We start from the raw sequence: 25166 nt of genomic DNA, 5'->3' as shown, positions 1-25166 counted from the left end.
TATGCTGAAAGCAGACTTCTCACAGATTCTGAGGCTGCAGGTTTCATCACTGTCCAACCAAAATTCACTGAACCAGCAGTAAATGAACGTCCAAAACGACGCTTCATGTTTAAAAAACAGATGATCAGGGGGATTTGTGTTTACATCTTTTTTGTGTGATCTGTTCACCTGCTGTTTCAGCTGTTTGGTGGTTGTTGAGATGGTTTTGTGAACTTTTAGCTGAGATCCTGACGTTTCTGTTGATACCACACATGTCTAATTACTTTGTACAGCATGAATGGCCATAACGAGGTTTTTAACAGTAAGAAAAGTTGTAAAACTTGAGAAAATATAGTTAAAAGTCCAAAACCTTCTACGTCTGGTGGCTTGTGGTAAGGAGCAGATCAAACGAGTAAAGAATTACGTTATAATTATAAATGGCTTCAACAGCACATTCAGGTCTGTGAGACTCATTCAGACACTGAGCCGTGGCTCTGTGCTACATGCACATATTTCTGCATCTCTGCCATTCAGACACACTTTATATATAGTTTATTTTATGTAGTATTCAATACTGAACTGTACATTTAGTCTTTTTAAAGGCAGAAAGTTTTATTCAGTGTTTTCATAAAAGCCTTATTTTTATCCATTTACTGCTATTAGGAAGAACACGTGAGGCTTAAGACCTGGACCAGTTTGAAACCTTTTGTCCTCCACAGTGGAAAATGGGTGGAAATAAAAATGGGTCTCACTTTAGCCAGCTCCTAATTTTATCAGTTCTACTCTCAGCGTCTCCTGTATATCTCCTGTATAAATGTTGCACTCAGCTTTGTGGTCTCCAATATCACTGAAATGCAGCCAGATGCTGCTCATTTTGCCTTTTCACTCTTTCCTGACACGCTTGCATTTCAGTACAGCTCCCATTTCTCTGTGTACTGGTCTCTACCACCACCCTTGCTGTCTATGGGACATGTCCTCTTTCACATAATGGTATGATCCCAGTCTGTCTCTTAAAGTGTTTGGCCACATGGTTTGCTCATCAGAATAACATCTCAGCCGTGCTCACATTGATTATCAGCAAGCCTGAAAATTCATCAATATTTGACATATGAAATTATCTCATGGGCTGGATTTGGCCCACGGGCCATATGTTTGACACCCCTGGTTTACACAGTTTGGTATTCAATGTACAACTGAGCTAGCTCTCAGCTAACTAGCAGACAAGCTAACTGCTGGGACTGCGTCTTTCTAACAAGAGCGTCAGACACTCAGACTGGTTTCCTTTGTGGATGATGATGTGTTCTCACACTGATCCTTCATGCTGATGCTGCCATCCACCCACTGCTCCTGGATTCCTCATCATCATCTCCATCAGCCCTCACAATACTCCACCTTCTTCAGCTTCATGTTCAGCAGCCTGGATGGACAGTAATTCTTTCCATGGGTTATGATGGGACATTGAGAGCTGAAGTCAAACAGCAGTGAGAATGAAAGACTGATTCATTTCTATTTAGTCTTGTGATGTGCAGCTTTGTTCAGAGCATTAAGGCCCAGCAAAGATTACTGAGGTCATAGAGTCCTGATGAAACCTGTGTGCTTATAGAAACTGAGACCAGATGAACCAGAATAGAAGGACATTAAAATGAAGTGTCAGCTACACAAAGGCAAAGCTATTCAGTTGTTGCTGTGAGTTATTTAAATGGAGGATGGAGTCAGACTTTAAGCTGCTGGACTCAGTCACTATATCCTGTTGTCCTCATAGAACCTGGACACACAGACTCACCTGTGACACAGTGACACACAGTGTGGGCTACACACACATTAGAAAGTGGATCAGTCACACTTGTGCAATCATTTGTTGTGCTGGGAAACCATGAACACTGTGAATCACATTAATGGCTTTGTTACAGCAACATTCAATCGTGAGTTCAAAAGTAGTGCATTGTGTACTTATTTTAATAGTACTGCAGTATGAGAAGTGCAACATTCAGTGTGCAGAAACAGATCAGGTGCTTTCTAACAGCAGTGTTCCCTTTAACACAGCAGCAGTTCAAATATTTCTGTCAGTCTGAGCTGAAACATGAATCTAATCAAATATCAAATCAAAGTTCTTTGCCTCTGCCAGGACGTTAACATTTGATCTAGTTTTTTACAAAGTTCCCTCAGCGTCCAGAGCCACCAACATACCTTTGATCAACAGCAAGTGAACATTTATAAATGTGTGTTTGCAGAACAGGAAGCAGCAGAACTATTGTTCTGTTATCAGGCAGCAGCACAAACGCTCATCAGCTCATTTACTGTGCAGGACTTTGAGTGTGTGAAGTGTGTGTTTGTGCTGGATTTCCTTTGGAGAATCTCAGTCAGAAACCAGACAAAGAAAAACTCTTTCAACAGTCCAGGTTGAGTTGACAACATGAACTGCATTTATCTTCCTCTGACTGACATGTTCTTCCTCCTCTGCACCGAGCCAGCTGCTAAGACTCACAAGCTCATTGACATTTTCTGATGATAAAGAAACTCTCTTCTTCTGCACAATATGAGCAGCAACAGAGAAGAAGCTTTCACAGGTACAGATGTTGCAGCTGTGGCCAAGTACATGTGCTGCATGTTGGAGCAGCACTCTAATGGACAGGCCTCTGTACTGATGGTGGGCTCTGCTCTGTATCCACCACACTGTTCTCAGCTGAGTCTTCCTCCTGTTCACAATCACACTCTAATCAAGCATGTTCACGTTGTAACGCCGTGGCTTTCGTAGTCTCTCCTTTTTCTACAGCTCATGTGTTCTTCTTGTGATGCTGCGTCTTGAGGCTCATACATGCCGTCATTTGTTGATCCTAAGAACGTTCCTCAGACCGACTTCTTCAACAACAGATAACTTTAGTTGTATCAACACTGCCTCCTGGAACAGTTTAAAATGAACATGTCAAAGATCTGTACCTGTCTCCATGTTTCTGTCCCCGCCCCTTTCTTTCTGTCCTGGGTCATGTGAGCGCTGCAGTAGTATTAGGCCCACCCTCAATGCTCCCATTGGCTGAGATGCATAATGACGCCCATTTCAAGCCAGCACTGATCAACATCCCTCCTGTGACCCATGGCTGTTATATTCAGAGCCAGTGAGCACTTTCACAATAATCATGATTTTAAAAACTGTGATTAAAATAATTGCTGACGTTAATCAGTTAATGAGTTAACGAGATTATAACAGGTTAAGTTGCCCTAATAATTAGACTTTGGTGACAAACTGATGTGATCTCCATGTTTCCTTTGTTGGACTGTGGGCGAGTGTCAGAACTGAATGTACTGAGTAACATGTAGAGTTTAAACATGTGTCAGTTCCAGTTTTAGAGCTCTAAAGTGCAGCTATCATGTTAGGAATATGTTAGGAATAGACAGGAACACTGAGCACACTGAGGTCAAATCTTTATTTTACCACTCGCTGCATTCTTGATGTTCATGAATTCAGCAGCTTCATGATTGTCTGCAGCATTAATCTCATATTTCCATTAAAGTGTTGAATTTGACTGTTTGATGTTCTTTATGATCTCTGGCACCAGTTCATCTGTAGGCTGAGCTCAGTCCATCCATTTAGTGAAATGATGTTTAAAGGTCTCCTTGTTCTGTGAGTGTGCACAGATCCTGAAGCAGAAAGCCTGGGTTACAGAGAAATGATCATCACTGTGATGATGCTCATCGTCTCTGACTGGGATTTGAGGTTTTGTCAAAGCAGCAAAGAAAGCCTGGCTATGTTGGACTGGGTGTGGAAGCAGCTCCCAGTTTGAGTTCAGGAGACAGACAGCCTCTCTACTTTGAAGATCAGCTTCAAACTTTCCTTTTTGATAAAGCTTATAGTTCGAGCTGGATCAGGTGACCCTGAACCATCTCTTAGTTATGCTGCTATAGGCTCAGGCTGTTGGTGGACTTCCCATGATGCTCTGCTTTCTTCTCCCCTCTTTTCACTCCTGATGCTTTTATATGTCACTACTGCATGTCCTTAACTTTTGTCTCTCTGTTTTGTTCTTGTCTCTCTGAGCTCATCTCTTCTCTTTCCCCTCACCCTGCAACCAGTCATGGTAGATGCTCCTCCTGGAGCCTGTTTTCACTGGGAGGATCTTTGTGTCAAAGGGAGTTCTTCTTCCCACCATCACCAAGTGCTGCTCACACTGGTGGCGGTTACCTTACACTGTTAAACAGCTTCAGATGACTGTTGTTGTCTGTTGGGTATTGTCACTTATAAATAAAGTTACAATGGATGGATAGATGTTATTGTGACAAAGAGAAAACAACTGTTGACAGATAGATTGTTGTTTTGTGTGTCTGCAGTCTGTCAGGCTGTCTGATCACAGAGGAAGGCTGTACTTCTCTGGCCTCCGCTCTGAGCTCCAACCCCTCCCATCTGAGAGAGCTGGACCTGAGCTACAATCATCCAGGTCCCTCAGGAATGAAGCTGCTGTCGGCTGGACTGAAGGATCCAGGCTGGAGACTGGACACTCTCAGGTATGGAGAGAAAATCTGATAGAGGAGGAAGAGCTGGAAACATTTCCCGTGTCTTTCACTCACTTCCTGTTTGTTTCCTGCAGATGACACATGAACAATCACACATGCAGGAATATTTTCAGGGACAGACACACTAGTCTAGCTGGATAGTTCATGGATATTTATGTAGGGGTCTCCAAGGAGTCTGTTTGCAGGAACATTTAGGTCACAGGTGTACCTGATATAGATGCCAGTGTACCTAATAAAGTGTCAGCTAACATTTGGAAATGGAAGCTTAAATAATGACAAACTGTACATTCACAGCTGAATTCACAATAAATTTGTTCTGAAGTGCACATTTTTCTGTTATTGTTCTCAAACAACAGAATGAGAATGAAATATTGATTCTAACAGGGCCCATAAACAGCATTAGCTTAGCAGCATTACCTTATCAGAGTTTCTATCATGGTCACAGAAATCTTTAGCAGAGAAAAGTGGCCTACTTAGCAATAACTGCTCAAGTTGTATAAAGAAAGGGAAAACAGTATTAGCATTAGCTGCTAATGGCAGCTTACTTAGCATAAACTCTTCACATCTTTATAATGCAAGGGAAAGAAGTCACTCATGGAAGCCTATTTAGCATTAACGTCTCACATCATTATAAAACAAGAGAAAAGGGTATTAGCATAAGCTACTAATAATTATTCAGCCCTAATTAGAATAAGCCTCTAAAAGCAGCCTACTTAGCATTAACTCCTCACATCGTTGTTACCCAACGGGAAAGAGTATTAGTATTAGCTACTATCATTTTTAATAAGTAAGAGAAAACAGTGTTAGCATTATTGAATAATGCTAATTCACACTAAATTAGAATTACCTATTTACAAGAGCGTACTTAGAATTAGCTGCTCACATTGTTAAAAAGTAAGGGAAAACAGTATTAGTATTAGCACATAATGCTAATTCACGTCAAAGTAGCATTAGTTAATAATGGCAGCCTACTTAGCATTAACTGCTCACTAATATAATGCTAATTCACATCAAATTAGCATTAGCTGCTCACATTGTTAAAAGGGAAAACAATAATAGCATTAGCTGCTAATAATTATTCACCTAATTAGAGTTAGCCCCTAATGGCAGCCTAGTTAGCATTAACTCCTGACATCGTTATAATGCAGGGGAAAAGGGTTACCATTATCAGATAATGCTAATTTACATCAAATTAACAATAGTTAATAATGGTAGACTTCGTATCACTAGCTGCTGTCATTCTTACAAAGCAAAGGAAAACAATATGAGCATTAGCTGCTAATGCTTTTTCATCTAAAATTAGCATTAGCAGCTAATGGCAGCCTACTTAGCATTAACTCCTCACTAATTTAATGCTAATTCACGTCAAATTAGCATTAGCTGCTAGCATCAGCCTACCTAACACTAGCTGTTCACATTGTTAAGCAAGCAAGCAAGCAAGCAAGCAATTTATTTATATAGCGCTTTCAGATCAGCCACGAGCTGAACACAAAGTGCTGTACACTTGACATGCCAAACATGATACATTGAGCATGTTAAAAAAAATGAGAAAAATAGTAATAATAATATAAGATAAGTAATATATATATAAACACATTTAAAACAATAAAATCAGCACATTAGATTAAAACAATAAAATCAGGGTCAGACTGTGTCATAAGCCAAAGAGTAAAAATGAGTTTTAAGACGTGTTTTAAAAGTGGACAGTGAAGGGGCCTCTCTAATGTGCTGGGAAAGATTGTTCCACAGATTAGGAGCAGCAATAGAGAAGGCCCTGTCCCCTCTGAGCTTCCTCTTGGACCTGGGTACCTCCAGGAGCAGCTTGTCAGCTGACCTGAGAGACCTGGGGGGTGAGTAAGGATGCAGAAGCTCAGAGAGGTAAGTTGGGGCAAGACCATTTAAACATTTAAACACAAACATGAGAATTTTAAAATGAACTCTAAGATATACAGGCAGCCAATGGAGTGAAGCCATTAAGCCATTAAAAGGGAAGAGAAAACGATATTAGCATTATCTAATAATGTTGACCTTGGCCCACTGGAAAAGTTCAGAACTAAAGATTTAGGAGTGTTTCTCGATAGCTCTTTCTCGTTTGAGAAACAAATAAATTCTGTTATTAAAACCAGCTGTAAGGTTTATATTGTTGATTGTCATTTATACTTAGAAATATTTACTCATATATGCTTAGAGTTGTATAATTGATTGCATAATGATAGAGGTTTGATCCTTAGTAGTGTGTAAAGACTCTGTGTGCCTTCCACAGTGCTCTGGCATGCACACAGCACTTGGGGCCATGAGAGAGGTCGTACCCTCTCTTACTGATTTATGGTGTAGGACAGGGGTCTCAAACTCAATTTAGCTGGGGGCCGCTGCAGGCAGAGTCTGGGTGAGGCTGGGCCGCATTAGGTTTTCTACAAGAAAGACATGGTTAAAAAATTCCAATCTTCTCAAATCTCTTTATTTTTATTTTTTAACACAAAATATGAAAAATGAATAAACAAATTAAGAATTAATAAGAAAAAAAATCAATCTGTAATACATAAATAAAATAATAATAAGATGTTTTTAGTCAGTGAACTTGTGTGTATCTTTCAGGCTTCTATATCTGCTGTATTTAGATTGAAATGTCTGTATTAACAGTTCTATAACCTTCTTCTGAACATGAATGGAACACTGGAGAAAATGAACTGTTCTTCTGAACATGGCTTCTCTTGCCTACTCCTTGCTGCTAGAGACTAGAGATGGCACGATACCACTTTTTTATGTCCGATACCGATACCGATATCATAAATTTGGATATCTGCCGATACCGATATGAATCCGATATAGTGTTTTTTAATCAACAAAACTGTTTCTTAAAATATCTTGCTGCATTTTGCAAGTCTGCAAGTTCATACTCAAGTTTAAAACAACAACTACACTAAAGCTATTCTGTTATACCTGTATACAAAAAAAATATTTCATAGTTCAGCAATACTGATCAATCTAATAAACTTAGACCTACACCATCCTCCCTATTCTGGTATTTTAAAGAGTACTTAGCGTAAATATTAAGCAACCTAACTAATAGGGTTCCACCTCCCAGCAACAACAAAAATAAATAAATAAAAAATAGGGAACCACCCCTCACGCTCCACCTCATGATGCTTAATCGACGTAATCAACCTTAATTTGATGCATTGTGAAAAAAATGCACAGAAATCAATTACTTTTCAAGAAATATTAAATAGATTCAACATCTTTCTTCAACAAAATTGCAGACTGCACAGATGGTACCTTCCCAAAGGAAAAAGTACTATAGCTTACTAGGGTATATATATTAGACTTAATAGTCACTATATACAGTAATTGACTTCTATTCATTTTACATCAAATTAAAACTTTGGGTGTAAGATTCAGATAATTATTTATTAAAAGCTAGACATTTTAAATGAGAATAAGAAAGAAAAGTATGTCTTTGTGCCCCCTTTTCCCAGTTAATGCCCTATCGGCCCCCCTGGCTAAACTTTGCTAGATCCGCCCCTGCACAGTTACCAGCCGTCAGCTACGTAGAAAAAGATCCTGGTGTAGAAAGTAATATTAAATAAATTGTAACAACAGTTTATCAAGTTTAAACGTGCTGCTGTTGTTCAGCCGCTGGTTTCCTCTTTCTGGTGCAAAGTGGGCCAAAAACAAACAAGAGAGACGGACTCGAGACAGAAAAGCCGATCAGCTGATCATTAAGCAGTTTCATGATTGAAGTAGCAGCCGGAGAGCGAGAGGCAGTCGCTTGGTAAGCTTAACGCAGGAATGCTTTACAAACATTCAGAGATGGACTTAAACACTTGCTTTACTTCTCTCGGGATAACTTTGTCGAAGATGAAATGCCGGGTTGCTAGCGAAGCTCCACATGCTATCCAGACCACCGACAGGTCCCGCATGCCACAGCTGCTCTATCACGTGATGCATACTGCTCCGACGTGCTAACGTTCTGAGGTGAGTTACGGCGTGTTGCAAGTTTTGTGAGGTGCTTTCGTGATATTTAATGGATCGGATTACATTTTTTATTTTTCTCCGATATCCGATCCAGTAATTTAGGTCAGTATCGGACCGATACCGATACGTAATATCGGATCGGTCCATCTCTACTAGAGACCTGGCAGCGTTTCCTCTCGCATAGCCGAGCCAGATTTGGCCTGAGGGAGGAAGCAGTTGCGACCCTCAGTATGTCTTGAAGATGATCATCCGTAAGTCTGGACCTGTACTTGGACTTATTGAAGTTCAAAGTGGAGAAGAGCTTTTGGCACAAGTATGTGCTACCAAAAAGGCACATGGTCCGCTTGAACATTCGGGAAAGCCGAGGGAAACTAGGGCTCAAGTCTCTCAAAAATTGTCCAAGCTTGTCTGCTTTTCCACTCACCTCCCTGAACTTTGCTTTGAGTTCAGAGTTGCACTGCAGCTCAATGAGCTCCATTTGAAGCACAGAAGGGGCATCTTGCACATCAAAGGAGAAGGGGTCTGCAAAAATGTGAAAGGTGGCTCTGTGTGTCTTGAAGTCAGCAAATCTGTGATCAAATTCCTCCTGTAGCCTCAAAATGACATCAACATACTCGTCAGCACTGAATGGTGTGCCTGCATCCACGAGTGCCTTGCATGCTGGGAAATGGCAAAGGTTTGTCTGAGAGAGCTGAACTTTCCAGAGCGCCAGTTTTGTGGAGAATGCTCTCACGTTGTCATAGGCAGCACTGACAAGTTGCCCCTGGCCTTGTAACGTCTTGTTCAGTACATTAAGCTCATGTGTCATATCAACAAGAAAAGCTAAGTCCATGAGCCATTTGGGATCAGTTAGCACAGGAACACTAACTCCATCCTTCTCCATGAAGGCTTCACTTCTGCTCTCAACTCAAAAAGTCTCTTTAATACATTTCCCCTGCTGAGCCAACGTACCTCAGTGAAGTCGAGCACATCCCCATATTCTGACTCCATTTCCTCTAAAAAAGCTCAGAACCTTCGGTGCTTTAAGCCCCTGGATCTGATTTGGTTGATGCATTTCACAACAATAGACATCACATTGTCAAACTTCAGGCATTTGCTGCAAAGGACCTGCTGATGGATGATGCAGTGCAGAGCAATGGCCTCCTCCACGCCTTCCTCTTCCAGTTTGTTTTGTGCCACCAGTCCATGTTTCCTCCCTGTCATTGATGGCGCTCCATCTGTTGTTATTCCAACAAACCTCTTCCATGGCAAACCAACATTCTCAATGGCATCACACAGCTTGTAAATATCTGCTGAGCGGTGGTCTGGCCATGCATTGGAATTACTGTGAGCAGCTCCTCCATCACTTCAAAACTGTCATCAACACCACGGACATACATTGGGAGCTGGGCAGTGTCGGTGATGTCTGTGGTCTCATCAAGAGCGACTGAGTATACACTGAAACATTTGGCTTTCTCACACAGTTGGTCATAAATGTCACTTGACAGGTCAGAAATGCGATCTGCTGCGGTGTTGGCAGAAAGGCTGATGTTGCTAAACTGACCTTTCTTTCCCGGACAGACTATATTTGCAGCCTGCAATATGCACTTTTAGACAAATGCACCTTCTGTGAATGGCTTCCCTGCTTTAGCAATCATCTCACTAACCACGTGGCTCCGACTGCTGCATTATTCTCTTTGGTTGCTTTCTTGGAGAAATCTTGCTGCCTCAGTAGATCTGTTTTAAGACTGGCAACCCGGTTCGCTCTCTCGTCTCCCTGGTATTCTGCATCCAGCTCAGCATGTCTAGTTGTGTAATGACGTTTCAAATTGTATTCCTTGTGCAGCGCAACTTTCTCTGTGCAAATAAGACAGGTCGGGGTGCCCCTGTGCTCAACAAAGAAATATTGCATTTCCCACTTTTCCTGAAATTGTCGGTGCTCATCACCAACCTTTCTCTTCACCGCAGGCTTTGAAAAAGACATGTTTGGGGCTATGTGACATTTATAATTCTACTTGGTGTCACTGTCGCATTGAAGTTTCAATCAAGCGTTTAGCCGACGGACGGGGAACGTCTCAACGCGTAGAGAACGTCATTTCTGCTTCTTTTTCTTGCAACCGTAGCACGGCGATCGGCAGATAAAAAGCCGGTAGCAGTCTCCTTTGTTTTTACGCTCGATGTTCATGTCTTTCATGATGACACGAACACCGTGGCGTTTGCAGATGGTAGAAAGTGCAGGGATAGCGAGCGCAAAAAAGGCGACTGCTCACGGCGCCGGGCTGTTGTTACAGGAGAAAGAAGCGGAAATGACACCGTGACATATAACAAATAACATCAGCTGTTTCTGATGTTAGTTGTTTTGACTGCTTTTACATTATATTGAAATATATGTAATGTTCATGTTTGCTGCAATGCAAACGCAGTGATGCAAATAAAAACATGGAGCCACAAATTACGGTGCGACCCTATAATTAGTCCGGGTTACCGGGGACTGTTGTTGCCGATGAACAGGTGTCGCTATGTGACTGCAGACTAAATTGGGCTGCATTGAGTTCATGACTTTTCTTTTATCCCGCCGCCTACGCATCACTGTGAGAGTTAATATGAGATCTCTCTCTGTGGAAAAATAACTTTAAATCCCACTGACGTGTGTATAAATCTATATACGTATAATGTCCCGCTGGGCAGCAACTTAAAAAAACAACTTTTTTTGAAGTGTTGTGAACGCAGCGCGCTGGGGCGAATGTCGGCGTTTGCCCAATAGAAAGGAGGAAGCCAGCCAGGCACAGGAAAGAAAGAAACACTCCAGGGCAACGCTGCTGGAACTTTGACTCATTGAGAAATGTTTCCCTGCTTGCATCAAGCCCGGCTGGTGTCCCCTGAGATCCATATCCCACCCTGATTGGTGGGTTAATTCAGCTCCGCCCACAACACTGTAAAGTGTCATACATTATCAAACTAACATTACATTTTCATATTAAGGTGGGGCCAAAAACTATCGTCCTGCGGGCCGCGAGTTTGAGACCCCTGGTGTAGGAGGACACCTGCTCTGTGTCTGGTTAAGTATAAGAGCCCTTTGTTAGGGGGACCGCTGGACTCTTAGCACCAGCTTTGGGGTCACAGGGTCACATCTGGAACACACACACACACACACACACACACACACACACACACACACAGACACACACACACACACAGACACACACACACACACACACACACACACACTATGCACAGACTGGTACTCTTTGTTCATACCTGTGTAAGACGTCATAATGAACTTGTGCATATTCATGTAAGCTCAATAAAGAGCAGTGTTACGAGGGAGCAGACGAGAGCGACTGAGGTCAAGTGAAGGAACGGCGCTGTCACAGTTCTCTCCCTCATCAATTGTCTGGTTCCAGCGGTGGGTCTGTGCTAGACGACCCATCACCAGCTTTTTCCACTGGTTACCAGTACGTGGTAGAATCCACTTCCAGATCTGGTTGTCTTTAAATCTGTGAATGGATTGGCTCCATCTTATCTCTCTTTAACAAAAGAATCCAAGTGGAGCCCTCAGGTCTGCAGATAAGCAGCTTCTGACCAGAACTAGACGTAAAAACAGAGGTGAGCTTTATCGATGGCTGCAGCCAAACTCTGGAACAGTCGCCCTTCACATCAGGTCGTCACCAACACTGGACATTTTTAAAAGCCGGTTGGAAACACATTTGTACTCTGTAGCTTTCAATCCTGACCAGTCTTTATAGTCATTACTGTGTATGTTTCCTATTTTCTCTCTACTCTGTGCAGCACTTTGGCTCAAGCTGTTTTTAAATGTGCTGATAAATAAATGTAGATTTCTTTGAATAAAACAGTGGAGCCGAGCTTTGAGCTCAGTGTGTAACAGTGTGTGTGTGAGAGCCATGTAATGTCCATGTGTGCATGCTGACTGTGCTGCTCTGACCCCCCTCCTCCTTTCAGGGTGGAGCCTGCTGGAGTCCGATGGTTGAGACCAGGTCTGAGGAAGTGTAAGTGTGTTTTTAATGGGATTCATGAAAACAAAGCAGCACACATTCAACCATCTTCATCATGTCAGGAGTCATCATCAAAGTGTCAATCAATGAACAGATGATGGATCAATAACTGCAGCTGGATTGTGTTTGTTCTCTCCATCAGATTCCTGTCAACTCACAATCGACACAAACACAGTGCACACAAAGCTCCAACTGTCTGACAACAACAGGAAGGTGACACATGTGGAGGAGGTTCAGTCATATCCTGATCATCCAGACAGATTTGATGTTTGTGAACACCTGCTGTGTAGAAATGGTCTGACTGGTCGCTGTTACTGGGAGGTCGAGTGGAGAGGAAGAGTTTGTATATCAGTGAGTTACAGAAGCATCAGAAGGAAAGGAGACAGTGATGACTGTGTGTTTGGACACAATGATCAGTCCTGGAGTCTGATCTGCTATAATGATGGTCCTCGTTATGTCAGGCACAATAACAGGTCAGCATCCATCTCCTCCTCCTCCTCCTCCTCCTCCTCCTCTGTCTCTAACAGAGCAGCAGTGTATGTGGACTGTCCTGCTGGCACTCTGTCCTTCTACAGAGTCTCCTCTGACACTCTGATCCACCTCCACACCTTCAACACCACATTCACTCAAACTCTTTATCCTGGGTTTAGGTTCAGTTCCTTGTCTCCTGGTTCCTCAGTGTCCCTGTGCTGATCCAACAGACAGTTTCCATGACTGCAAGTGTTGAGTGGAAAAATGCTACATTGCATTATTGCATCCTCTCACCACAGGAGGCGCTGTTGGCACCACTGATTGCTGATCAGCTGTTCTCTGATGATCTGATTGATACTGTGAATAACGGGACTCACTGAACTCTGTGACACAGTGAAGATTACAGAGTTTAACTTCACCCTTTAAGACTGACCACAGAACCAAGTCCGCCAGAGCTTTTGTTATATTTTTACATGCTGTGGAGCCATTTGTGGGAGCATTTCAAGTTGCTATACATCAATACAACTGTTATAGCCCTAATTTTAATAATATGTATGCATTAAGTCCATAGTAACTACATAAACTGCAAAAAAAGCCTCTGCTCATCCATCTCTGTGTGTATCAGGATACATTTGGTTCATAATACACAGAAAAATCAGAGTTATTACCTGTAATAAATGTGAAAGATTCCTGCAGTGATAACCAGGCAGGACTGAAACACATCCAAGCTGTCACCACGGTAACAGCACCGCCCATCCACAGGTGAGGGGAGGAGCAAAAAGAGGGACTTTGACCATTTTATACTAAAAACACTCAACTAATGTTTCTAATATGAAACAAATAAGCCCACATTAATGTGAGCGTTTATTAAATAATAATAATGATGATTTCCTCCTGATCTCATTTCCACAGCAGAGAAAACTGTGGTGTATATTGAGGTGGAGGGTGTGGTCTGTGGCTCAGGTGTAGAGTGAGGGTGGGGTGCACCACAGCAGCATGCTGGGACTGCTGAGGGTGGAGGAGGGAGTGATGATGACATCAGAGCTGCAGCACAGAGACCAGTGAACACACAGTCTGTTCATCTTTGCATAGATACAATATACAGCACAATATTGAATGACAGACACGCTGTGGGAGCTTCCACAGATACACTGACGTCAGCATCCAGAGTCCTCCTGCTGCTCCCCCCTCAGAGCCCCGTGATCAGCACCAACACATTCAGTTAGATGACAGAGTCCAGCTGCAGCTAGAATCAGCTCCCCTCTGTGAACAACAGCACAGCGTCAGTGTTTCACACTCAGTGAAAGGAGGAAACAGCAGAAGAACACCATGTGTGCTACGTTTCCCAGGACACACTACAAACTGCACAAATACAGAGCAGCACGTGGAAGGACCTGGAGCTGCATTTACAGAGCTGCAGACAGCGTGATGTCCTGTATGGACAGGTGGAAGGAACCAAGTCCTCAGCTGGAACACTCGTGTTTGTCCACAGACAGGAAACACAGCAGGAAACTTCCTCACAGAAGTGCAGCTCATGGATAACACACTTCCTGTCAGTCAGAATGAGGCTGCAGCCAAACACAGAAAGGTGTTTTTGTCCAGATGAGCCCAGAGAAGAAACACGAGTGTTCACAGACATCAGAAGCTCAGAGAGGTGAAACATGAGGTTGGAGTCCTCGTCAGCATCCAGAAGAGCTGCTGTGAAACCCTGAGTACTCATGACAGACTCTGATGGCACAAACACATCATGATTCAAACAGAAAGACAAACATGGAGCTCCTGATCCTCCTGCATGAGAACAAGCTGACATGAGCGCTGTGTCTGAGAGTGTCTCCCTGTCACAGTGACAATAACACAGCTGCTGCTCACAGTCATTAAACTGACCTGAGGTCAGCTGTGCTCCTTACATATGAACCATGTGACCTCACATCAGTGCTGTGGATGACTGTAGTCCTAGAAGAGTAGAGCTGTAGCAGGTGGTGTGAGGAGGAGGTGGTGTATTCTAGTTAACGCAGTACTGAAACACTCCAGCAGAGGGCGCTGTTAAGTCCTTATTGTAACACAGTTACTGTGTGCAGTTAGACTTCATACATAATCTGCACTTATTTCCATCAGACATGCTGTCAGGAAATGATTGGTTTCTATTGATTCTACTTCCTGTTGACTCGTTTGATGACAGTGAAACAATCACAGCTGATTGTGTGATGATGTAAACTGTCACTGTTACATTCAGTGTGTGTGACATAATGTTAGTGCAGGCTGATAACAGCCTGGTTCTGTTAGAAACACATGAACGTGTCCATAGATCAGTGTGTGTTTAACATGAGAGCTTCAGCCCTGCTGATGTGTTAAATAAAGACATGCAGGAAAACTGATGAGACTCTGAAATAACTCTTTATATTTATAATGTAACTCTGCATCAAAAGAACAACAAAGGATCCCAGACAGGTTTCTGTGAACAAAGACCATTCTGATGTTTCTGTGTTTCTAACACTTTGACATTATTAGTAAACAGACTGCAGTGAGCAGCATTTATAAAGAGCTTCTATATAAAGATATGACAGCTGTTTGACAAGTTTATCACTCTGTGTTTGGACCTGATCAGTCCAGCTGTTTACTTGAAACATGTTCATTTACCTGTTCTGTTATATTCATGTTCTTGTCTCTGTTGAAAACACATTTTAATGTCCCTCAGATTTTTCTCCCAGATGAATAAATATAAAAATGACACAAACTGACTGCAGCTACTTTTTGTCCTTTCTGTCAAAAACCTTCATGTGACTCATGAGAGACACGTTTCAGCTGTTTGTGACAGATCAGAGGCCAACAAGTCATTTATAACACTTTCCATCATTGTTTAAAGTTCTCAGTGTTTCTGTGTTGCTGCGTATAGGATCTCCCAGCATCATCACTGTGCTGTCCAATCATTGTGTGCGAGGTTACCCTTATAGTGCGATGTGTGTTTGCACAAAGAGAAGCATGTGTGTCAAATATAAATAAGCACAGAACAGAAACAGCTGCTGGTTTCTTCTGTTTAGAGTCAAGTTAGTGTTTTGTGTCTTTGTTTGAGGCCTGATGTCGAGCAGAGGTGTGTGTAACTGCACTGGTCTGTTATATGTGTGAAGTGTGTGCTTCTCTTCAGCATCATCTTTGTCACTGCTGATTCCTTTGTGTCATCATGTGTTGAGAAGAGAGAACAGTTATAACGGAGGAGCAAAAGGAAGCCCTGAAATCTGCATCAACAAGGAAGTGTTGGCTCACCAGTGATCCCAGCAGAGCCACTGGTTTGGCTCCAGTTGTTACAGATTCAATGATGTTGTTGCTACAGATACATGACGGCTGTTTGATCCTCGACATGTTTAAAGGTGTCCAGTCCTGAGACACTGGGGCTGGAAACAGCTGTGATGTCATTGGACTGTCACACAGACAGAAGTGCATGAAGTGAGCAGCCGAGGAGCCGCTGATGTTTTGGATTCAACAGCATTTGAAAGGTCGACACAGACACATTTGCACACAGAAAGCTGAATCTGTCATATGCCACAGTGAACTCACTGTTCAGTGTTTTTCAGGAAGCTTCTTAACTGCCTCTGCTGCCAAACAAGCAGCTGATGTCCTTGAGAAGAAGCTGAAGAAGTCTCCAACAACAAATACAGGAAGTGGACTTTCAAATACTAGATTCACTTTAGACTCACAGAGAAATGACTCAACCAGCTGTGTTTGACTCTATGAAAGGTCAGTGTGTGTCTGCACACAGACTGTTGTGTTGGACTGTTATTCAGTTGTCTGCTGAATGGTTTCAAATGTCTGCATCTCAGCTGTGATGAGGCTGGGGGTCATGGGAGGCCACCGTAGCAGCCTCTTCAACATCATGACATCATCATAAATGCTGCTGGACTGTCTGATGGGCTGACGGTGAAAAAGCCGTCGGGAAGGAAACAGAAGACATTTCAGAGGCTGCAGCAGATTTCTTTGATTCGGGGCCTTTTTCAGCTTTATTGGACAGAGCAGTGAAGATAAGTGACAGCAAAGCAGAGAGAAAGGGGGCGTGGCCCGGGTCAAAGCCAGGCCAGCTGCTCTCCACCTCGTGGTCACCTGCTCATCCTAGTGAGCTCCACCAGCAGCCCTTTCACACACTTTACACTGTCAAACACTGTGTGTGGACCTCAGCTAACAACAGGCTACATTTAAGTCTGGACTACATGCTTTTATATTGTTTTTATTCCATCAGCAGCTCAACATCATGAGCAGCTTTGACATAAAGACATCAAACTCAAGCTGACTTTAAACTACTTTTAATACAGGGGCTCAAAAACAACAACATCTTTATTATATATCAGGACACAAAGTCATTTCATCTCAAAGGGAAACAGCTTTATTTGGAATAACCAGCACTATCAACTGGTTTGGGATCTCCACCAGTTTCATGTCTTTGCAGCTTCTCCAACAAAGTTCCTGTAAAATCAGCATGTTTGTCTTTATTGGTTTGATAGTGATTGATTATTCAGTCCCAATCTGCTGTCATCTAAAGAACAAAATGATGTTTCTATGAGTCACAAAGCTCCAGATGTTGTCGGCTTCACAAAGAAAACAAAGAACTTAAACACAAAGTGTTTGGAGCCAAAATGTTCCCAAGCTGCTCTTTTTGAAATGGCAGAGGTACAGTGGTGTCTAACAGCACACTGTGGAAGGCAAACATGTTATTGTTGGATGAAACTTCATGAATCCTTTGTAGATTTGAGCTGTTGGAGCCTTTCTTTTCTCTTCAGGTGTACAGATGCTGAGGAGGCAGGTGAAGCAGGTGGAGCTGTTGTGATGCTGGCAGAGGGTGTGTCTTAGTAACTCTGTGAGGCAGAACTGGATCCAACATTGTGGATGTGTTGATGTTGGAGCCATTAAGAGTCTCTGGCCACACTGTAGGATTTCCCTTTGATCCACTGTGGGGGCATTTTGGAGTCTGTCAGTGAAACTCTTCATGTTTGTATTTTAACCTGATTCAGTTTTTCCACCTCAACAGTTCATTCCTCAAATCAAACAAGATATTTGACCCTAAAAAAATGCATCAACAAATAATTTTGTAATAAAATATTTATTCTTCAACTTTTACAAGTGAAATCAAACAAGTGTGTTTAAGAGTGAAACCAGAGTGGAAGCTGCTCATATAGAGTCCAACCCAGGCTAAAGTAAGCTGAGTAGAGCAGCACCATCAACGTGTCGGCTCTCTGAACACGGTGCAAGATCGCCATCTGCAGGACTAAACTAGTTTTTCTCGCCCTCCTCGTCAACATCAAGATGATGTCATCGTACAGCAACTGATTCCCTGTCCGTCTGGAACAAAGCATTTACATTAAAAAAGACATTTACAGAAAATACAAACACCAACAACACATCTCATCATCACATGATATTTTATTATTTATTATATTATATATTTTTATTGTACCATCAACATCAACAAATACCAGCATATTTTCTTTGAGATTGAGTAGAGTGGACCTTTCCCTTGGTTCACTTCCTGCTCGCAGCATCAGCTGACCTCTGACTTCCTGGTTAAGGTCTCTCAGTGTTGACTGGAATATCAAATCGGACTCACACCATGTTCTTGTAATGTGGTCATGTCTGTCAGCTGTTTGAAGAGCATCTCTGGCCTAAACACTAGGGGTGCAACGATATTCGTATCGATATTGAACCGTTCGATACAGTGCTTTCGGTTCGGTACGCATATGTATCGAACAATACAACATTTGTAATTTATTTTATCAACTTTCCTTCTGACGATGCTGTCTGTGTGGAGCGCTCAGTGAATCTGCGTTCGACTACTCCGCCTAGGCTGCACTGTCGAGCGCAGATCCACTGAGCGCAGGGCAAGCTAGCGAGACAGAACTGAACCTCCCCCACCCTCATTCAGATCTGGCCTTTGGAACTATTTTGGTTTTCATGTGACGTATGACCCTGAAGGTAAGCGAGTCATGGACTAAAGTAAAACAGTATGTTGGATGTGTCACGCAATGCTCAATTACATGGGTGGGAACTAGTGTGTTAGCGCAGTTAGCTCGTTAACGTGTTGGCCGTCTAGCCCCACGCACGGGGCGATCGGCGGTAGCTCGTTAACGGAGATTTGCCGTGTTGTGGCGGTAAGGTCATTTCAACGAGATTAACCTGAAAGCACTAGTGGGAACACAACGAATATGACTGCACATTTACACCGACATCATCCTAGTGCAAAGACCAAAACAACAAGCATGCTACTAACTTTAGCCGAGTCATTTAGACAGCTGTTAGCACATGATTCTCCTTATATGTTTAATATGCTGCTGAGTGTAAAAGCATTTCAGTTCTCACACACACACACACACACACACACACACACACACACACACACACACACACACACACGTGACGGGACATGGCCGGTCCTTCAACCATCGTATGGATGTAAGAGCCTAACACAGGTAACACAGGTCACAGCAGCAGAGCTGGTAGCAGCTTTGTGCGCTTGTAGAAAACTCAGCGGTACTGCAGAGGTTGTGTACTTTACCAGGGAAACGCATGTATTTTGTGTGTGGTTGAAGATTTCCAGGTTGTGTGTTCTCCTGTTTTATTCAGTTTATCAGAAGTCAGCAACTAAAATGTAAAAGCAGCTAAAAAGAAAAGACAATGATAGCATTGTGTGCACAGTGTGTTACAGAGCTGTTGGTGGCAGTCCAATCCAATCCAATCTTATTTATAAAGCACTTTAAAATAGCCAGCACAGGAACAAAGTGCTGCACGGAAAATAAGTTAAAACAATAGAACAACAGAAAACAGCAAAATAAATAAATAAAACACATAAAACATCAAATGAAAACAAAACAAGATAAAACAGCATCGAATCACCTAAAAACAACTGAAATAAAAACCAACATCTCACGTGGTGTCAAAGCTCAGGGTAAAGAGGCGGGTTTTCAAGACTTAAAAACAGGTAAAGAAGAGGCCTGTCTGATCTCCAAAGGAAGCTCGCTCCACAGTTTGCAGCTGCTACAGCAAAAGCAGGATCTCCTCTAAGTTTACGCCCAGTCCTGGGTACATGCAGGAGCAGCTGATCAGCTGGCCTGTATGAGGCTGTCGCAGCTCAGAGAGATGAGATGGGGCGAGGCCATGGAGAGCTTTAAAAGTAAATAAAAGAATTTTAAAATGAATCCTAAAAGAAATGGGCAGCCAGTGACGTGAAGCTAAAACAGGGGAAATGTGCTCAAACTTTCGAGTGCCAGTTAAAAGACGAGCTGCAGCATTTTGACTAATATATGATGCGCTGACCCCAACATGAAGGTCATCACAGTAATGCAGCCGAGTGCTGACAAAGGCCTGGATCACTGTCTCAAAGTGCTGCTGTGAAAGAATTGGCTTTGTTTTTGCAGCTGCCTGAGCTGAAAGAAGCTAGATTTGACCACTGCCTTGATTTGACCACTGCAGGTAGAATGAAATGCCAGCATGTTGTTCACACTTCTTACCCGAGCTGTTCTCCAGCGCATCCGTGAGTGTGGCTGTGAACAGAGGAAGCACTCGAGCAGAAAGTGCTCGTGTGAATGAGTTCAGAGTAGAGCAGCTCGATGTGGGAACAACTCGTGGCGTTCATTTAGAGAACAAATATGTTCATGGTTACTGTATCTCCTCAGCCGAGCCGCCCTTCGTGCCCCTCCCACAGCCACATGCTCCGTCAGTCTGCCTGGCAGAGAGGGAGGGGGGCGTCTGGCCTAGTGCCAGGCTCTCTCAATATTTTATGAGAGGGAGGGGAGGGAGGAGGTGCAGCGGGTTGGTTGGGGGTTAAGAGACTAGCTACACTGAACTACGACGGGGAAACAATTATCCTCCCTGCTGAATTTATAAGTTTGCTCACTTACAGAGAAATGAACAGTCTCTGATTTTTACCTGAGTTTAGAAACATCGAACAAAAAACATATCAGTTATGAACAGATCTGCATGTCCCTGAATGAAGTGTGTGATCCTCTACAACCCTGGATCCCACAGACTGGCTGTGGGACTCTCAGCATATAGATGCAAAGAGCGTCAGCATGAAGCTCGGTGACTGTGGGTGCAGCAGTTCTGACCATGATGTGATCAGTCAGCCTCATGGGCGGAGGATGATCATAGGAAAGGTGCTGGATGGGCCCAAACTCACACAGGAGGAGCTGGTTAATGGTGAGAAGGCAGGTGGATGACAGTCACCACATACTGGTAACACTGGTACAGGACTGAACTACTGCAGCACCCACGCGGTTTAGCATGTACAAGCCCGTCTGAGGTTTGACCGTCTGGATGATTGGCTGAAGGCTGAGAAATGCTGAGTGTGACACACCAACATCCCCACAGTCAAACACACAGTGGTGGCCGTGGATGGGTGGAAACAAAGCAGTGGCTAAAGAAGAAGTGGGCTAGCCAGCCTCCAGAGCCTCCTTTACTAAATCTGTGGAAGCAGCTGTAAAGAGCAGTGGGCCAAAATCCCTCCGGACATGTCGGCACTTTTTGATCAGTTCAGATTCTGGGAGATCGCTCTGATATAAAACATGTATAGACCAGAAACGAACAGAAACATCCGTTATTGTCCTGATTGGGGAAATCCCGGTGCTCCAGCAGCAGAGTGACGGGCAGGAGCAAAGCCTCACACAAATAAGAAACACGAGACTTACAGTAACAATAAGAGCTGAACAACATGTAACAGCAGCAGAGTGACGGGCAGGAGCAAAGCCTCACACAAATAAGAAACACGAGACTTACAGTAACAATAAGAGCTGTACAACATGGAACAGCAGCAGAGTGACGGGCAGGAGCAAAGCCTCACACAAATAAGAACTACGAGACTTACAGTAACAATAAGAGCTGAACAACATGTAACAGCAGCAGAGTGACGGGCAGGAGCAAAGCCTCACACAAATAAGAACTACGAGACTTACAGTAACAATAAGAGCTGAACAACATGGAACAGCAGCAGCGATGGAAACAACCTCGTGTTTGTTGGAGCAGGGATGGTTAGAAAGAGACGGCGCTGCTTTGTGCACGGACCATATTTATGAGTACGAGTAGTGAGTTTAATGATATTTCAATTATATGACAAATATCCAGTGTTGGGGAGTAACAGAATACATGTACGAGTAACTGTATTCTGTTACAGTTACTGTTTAAACAGGTGGTATTCAGAATACAGTTACTTTGTTGAAATAAATGGATTACACTGCGGTACTTTCCTGTTTCTTTCTGTCGGTTTGGATCTGCTGATGAGCCTTTGGTCTATATAAATAGACTGACTATGGCATAATCATGACTTTTGTCATCACAGAAGTGATGGGAGCATTCAGAGACTAAAAATAAAGCTGTGGAAGAGCAAATAGTGTGCACAATTCATCTGATCGCAGAGAAGCAGTGAAAAACCCACAGAAAGTAAAAGATAGACGTCCTAAAAACTGGTGCAATTCAGTATAATATCATTGCATGTTTTGTTGCAATGGAGCAAACAACAACAGTACACTACTTTGCTGGGACTAAAGTATCTCTAATATAACATGGATGCTGTAAAATGTGATTGTGACATCCTTGACGTATGCACAGGAGTACAGAAGTAAAACAGCAGGAGTGTTAGCTCTACAGAGGAAAAGACACGCCTGTTACGTCGCTTACTACCTGCTTCTTGTCACCACATCGCCCGGTAGGATGGTTTCGACTCTCTCTGTAAGTGTACATCTCACTCTAGACTCTGGCTAACCCATTCTCTCCTCCCTCCGCAGCATTCCTACCAGCCCACCTATGGCTGTGCCACATTATACTGTTCATGGTAATACCGGTATAATGTTGGGCAACGATAAAAAAATAAAATATCGCGATAGAATATGGGTAAAGTGCGCATGCGCAGTGCCTTTGTTTTCATACCCACATGGTGGCGATAGAGAATGAGAAGGGGGAAAGCGGATCGTTGAGTGAAACACATGAACCAGAATTGGTTTGTAAAAATGCTGCAACTTCAGTGGTGTGGAACTGGTTTGGTGTTTGTCCGTCAGATACACAACAAAGCACCATTTTTTTGTAGAACATGCAAGCGGCCGTCGTTATTGCCATATTTTTCGGACTAAGGTGCTCTTAAATCTGGGAGTAATCTGGGTCCTAAACTCCGTCCTTCAGGACCCAAAGTCAAACGAACACTGCGACATCACTGAGAGTTAAAAACGGTCTAAATTCTTTCATCTTTAATAAAACGATCAGTGTTGCTGCTTTACCAGGTGTAACAATTGAGTTTAACATCCAGGCATCCATGAAAACAAAATTTATTATATTTAACGGACTTAGAAGTTAACAGGAAGTTAGCAGGAAGTTAGCGGAAGGTAGCTCACTGGTTTTGCTAGTGCCTAAGCATGATATAGCATGTTCTGACTGAGAGATTTCTGAACAAATTAAAACGTACAGCTCTGCTGTCACTTCCAACATAAATGAAGACAGAAAACTAAACAGCAGTGACGTTTGTAGGGTTACTGAAGTTGGGCTAGCTGCTATATAATGATGTGCTACGTGATCGCTAGCGACACAGCTATGTTAGCATAAACACAGTGAAGCTGGAGGACGAACACTAACACTTTTCCACTCGATAAAAGTTAACGTGAGGGTTCCTGATGGTTAGAGACAAATGCAATCGCATGGCAGGATGCTGTAAACCACAGGTGACGAACTCCAGACCTCGAGGGCCGGTGTCCTGCAGGTTTTAAATGTGTCCTTGATCCAACACAGCTGATTCAAATGGCTAAATGACCTCCTCAACATCTCTTGAAGTTCTCCAGAGGCCTGGTAATCAACTGATCATTTGATTCAGGTGTGTTGACCCCGTGTGAGCTCTAAAACCTGCAGGACACCGGCCCTCGAGGCCTGGAGTTTGACACCCCTGCTGTAAACCATAGGTGTCAAACTCTGGCCCGTGGGCCAAATTTGGCCCGCAACCTAATTACATTTGGCCCGCGAAGCCATACCAAATTACTATTAGAGCTGGCCTACTGGTATTATACAGCTAATATATATATTGTTTAGTATTAAGCTTTGCTTGTTCCATATTCAGTTTTTCAGCAAAACGTGTTTGAGTCCATAACAAAAGATTCATTCTTATATCTGGAGGAATAAATATATTTCAATAAATATTAACGTTAGCCCGCGACTTTGTTCCAGTTTTGAATTTTGGCCCACTGTGTATTTGAGTTTGACACCCCTGCTGTAAACGGACCAAACTTCAGTCAGGAGAACAACTGAGATAATCCATCCACAATACGAGGTTAGTCATTAATATACTGCAACAACATGGGAATAGAGCCGCTGCCAGAGAATACAACATTAATGAATCAATGGTAGAGAAGTGGAGGAAGCAAGAAGAATGAGTTTAATAAAGTTTGATTTATCTGACTGCTTTGTTTCGCTTAATGTGCCTTATAATCCCGTGCAGCTTATGGTCTGAAAAATACGTACTGCAAACGAAATCATTTGAAGAACTTGTTACATTAGCTTTGAGAATAGTTAGCTTCATAACTTGGCCAGCTCCAGGCCTCGAGGGCCGGTGTCCTGCAGGTTTTAGATCTCACCCTGGGTCTACTCACCTGAATCAAATGATTAGTTCATTACCAGGTGTCTGGAGAACTTCAAGGCATGTTGAGCCATTTAAATCAGCTGGACACGTCTAACACCTGCAGGACACTCGTGGCCTGGGTTTGGACACCACTGCCATAACTGAATACTGAAAGAAACTACAAGTCACGATCAGCTTCCTCATCAAGAACAATGTGAGAAGTCAGTGCAGCTGAGCAGACTTACTCAGGAGGAGTGGTAGAGAAGGACTGAAGAATGGCCACATCAATTCTCCCTGTGCGATAACACAGGTGGATCCTGCAAAACGAGTGTGTTGTCTCTAGTACAACACATAACAATTCTGGGTTTATCTCTGGACTCCATCTCTTTTACATCACTCTGTCAGAGGCCATAGCTGTGAGTGCCTTCAATCGGGCATACTGGGCATTTGCCTGGTGGGCCGACAGTGATTCTTCGTATTTATGGGTTGATGGGTTTTGTTTTGTTTGTTTGTTTTGTAACGGCATGAGCAATGAAAGGTGGTGGATTGGCCAGATGCTAGCCGATGTGTAAAAATAACTCAGTTGTTTGGTGGTGGCTATGGCAGAGCTTCCACAGCCCTGCTCACAGCATTCCTGACTCTTTTTCGCCTGCACAAAACAGTCCCCTTTAGATTATACC

At 43.0% G+C, this 25166-nt stretch overlaps 1 protein-coding gene across 3 annotated transcripts in view; it reads left to right on the top strand.

Annotated features, from left to right (window-relative positions):
- The window catches only part of LOC146606895 (protein NLRC3-like), a 597012-nt gene that overhangs the window by 111928 nt on the left and 459918 nt on the right, over positions 1-25166 (top strand). For 2 of the 3 annotated variants that reach the window (XM_085349314.1, XM_085349312.1), the window contains 3 exons: positions 4300-4473; positions 12397-12443; positions 12592-13142. The exons of the other annotated variant lie outside the window; for it this stretch is intronic. In XM_085349314.1, the coding sequence (XP_085205440.1) occupies positions 4300-4473; positions 12397-12443; positions 12592-13142 (772 nt within the window). Of the gene's footprint in view, positions 1-4299; positions 4474-12396; positions 12444-12591; positions 13143-25166 lie in introns of those variants that run through there. 3 annotated transcript variants of the gene reach the window in all.

Source organism: Diplotaxodon limnothrissa, unplaced genomic scaffold, assembly GCF_057381915.1.
Source record: "Diplotaxodon limnothrissa isolate DT_005_m unplaced genomic scaffold, D_limnothrissa_male_GT1.1 unmapped_scaffold_4, whole genome shotgun sequence".
NCBI lineage: Eukaryota > Metazoa > Chordata > Actinopteri > Cichliformes > Cichlidae > Diplotaxodon > Diplotaxodon limnothrissa.
Note: the sequence above shows the minus strand (reverse complement) of the source record. Positions and strands in the feature narration are given on the sequence as shown.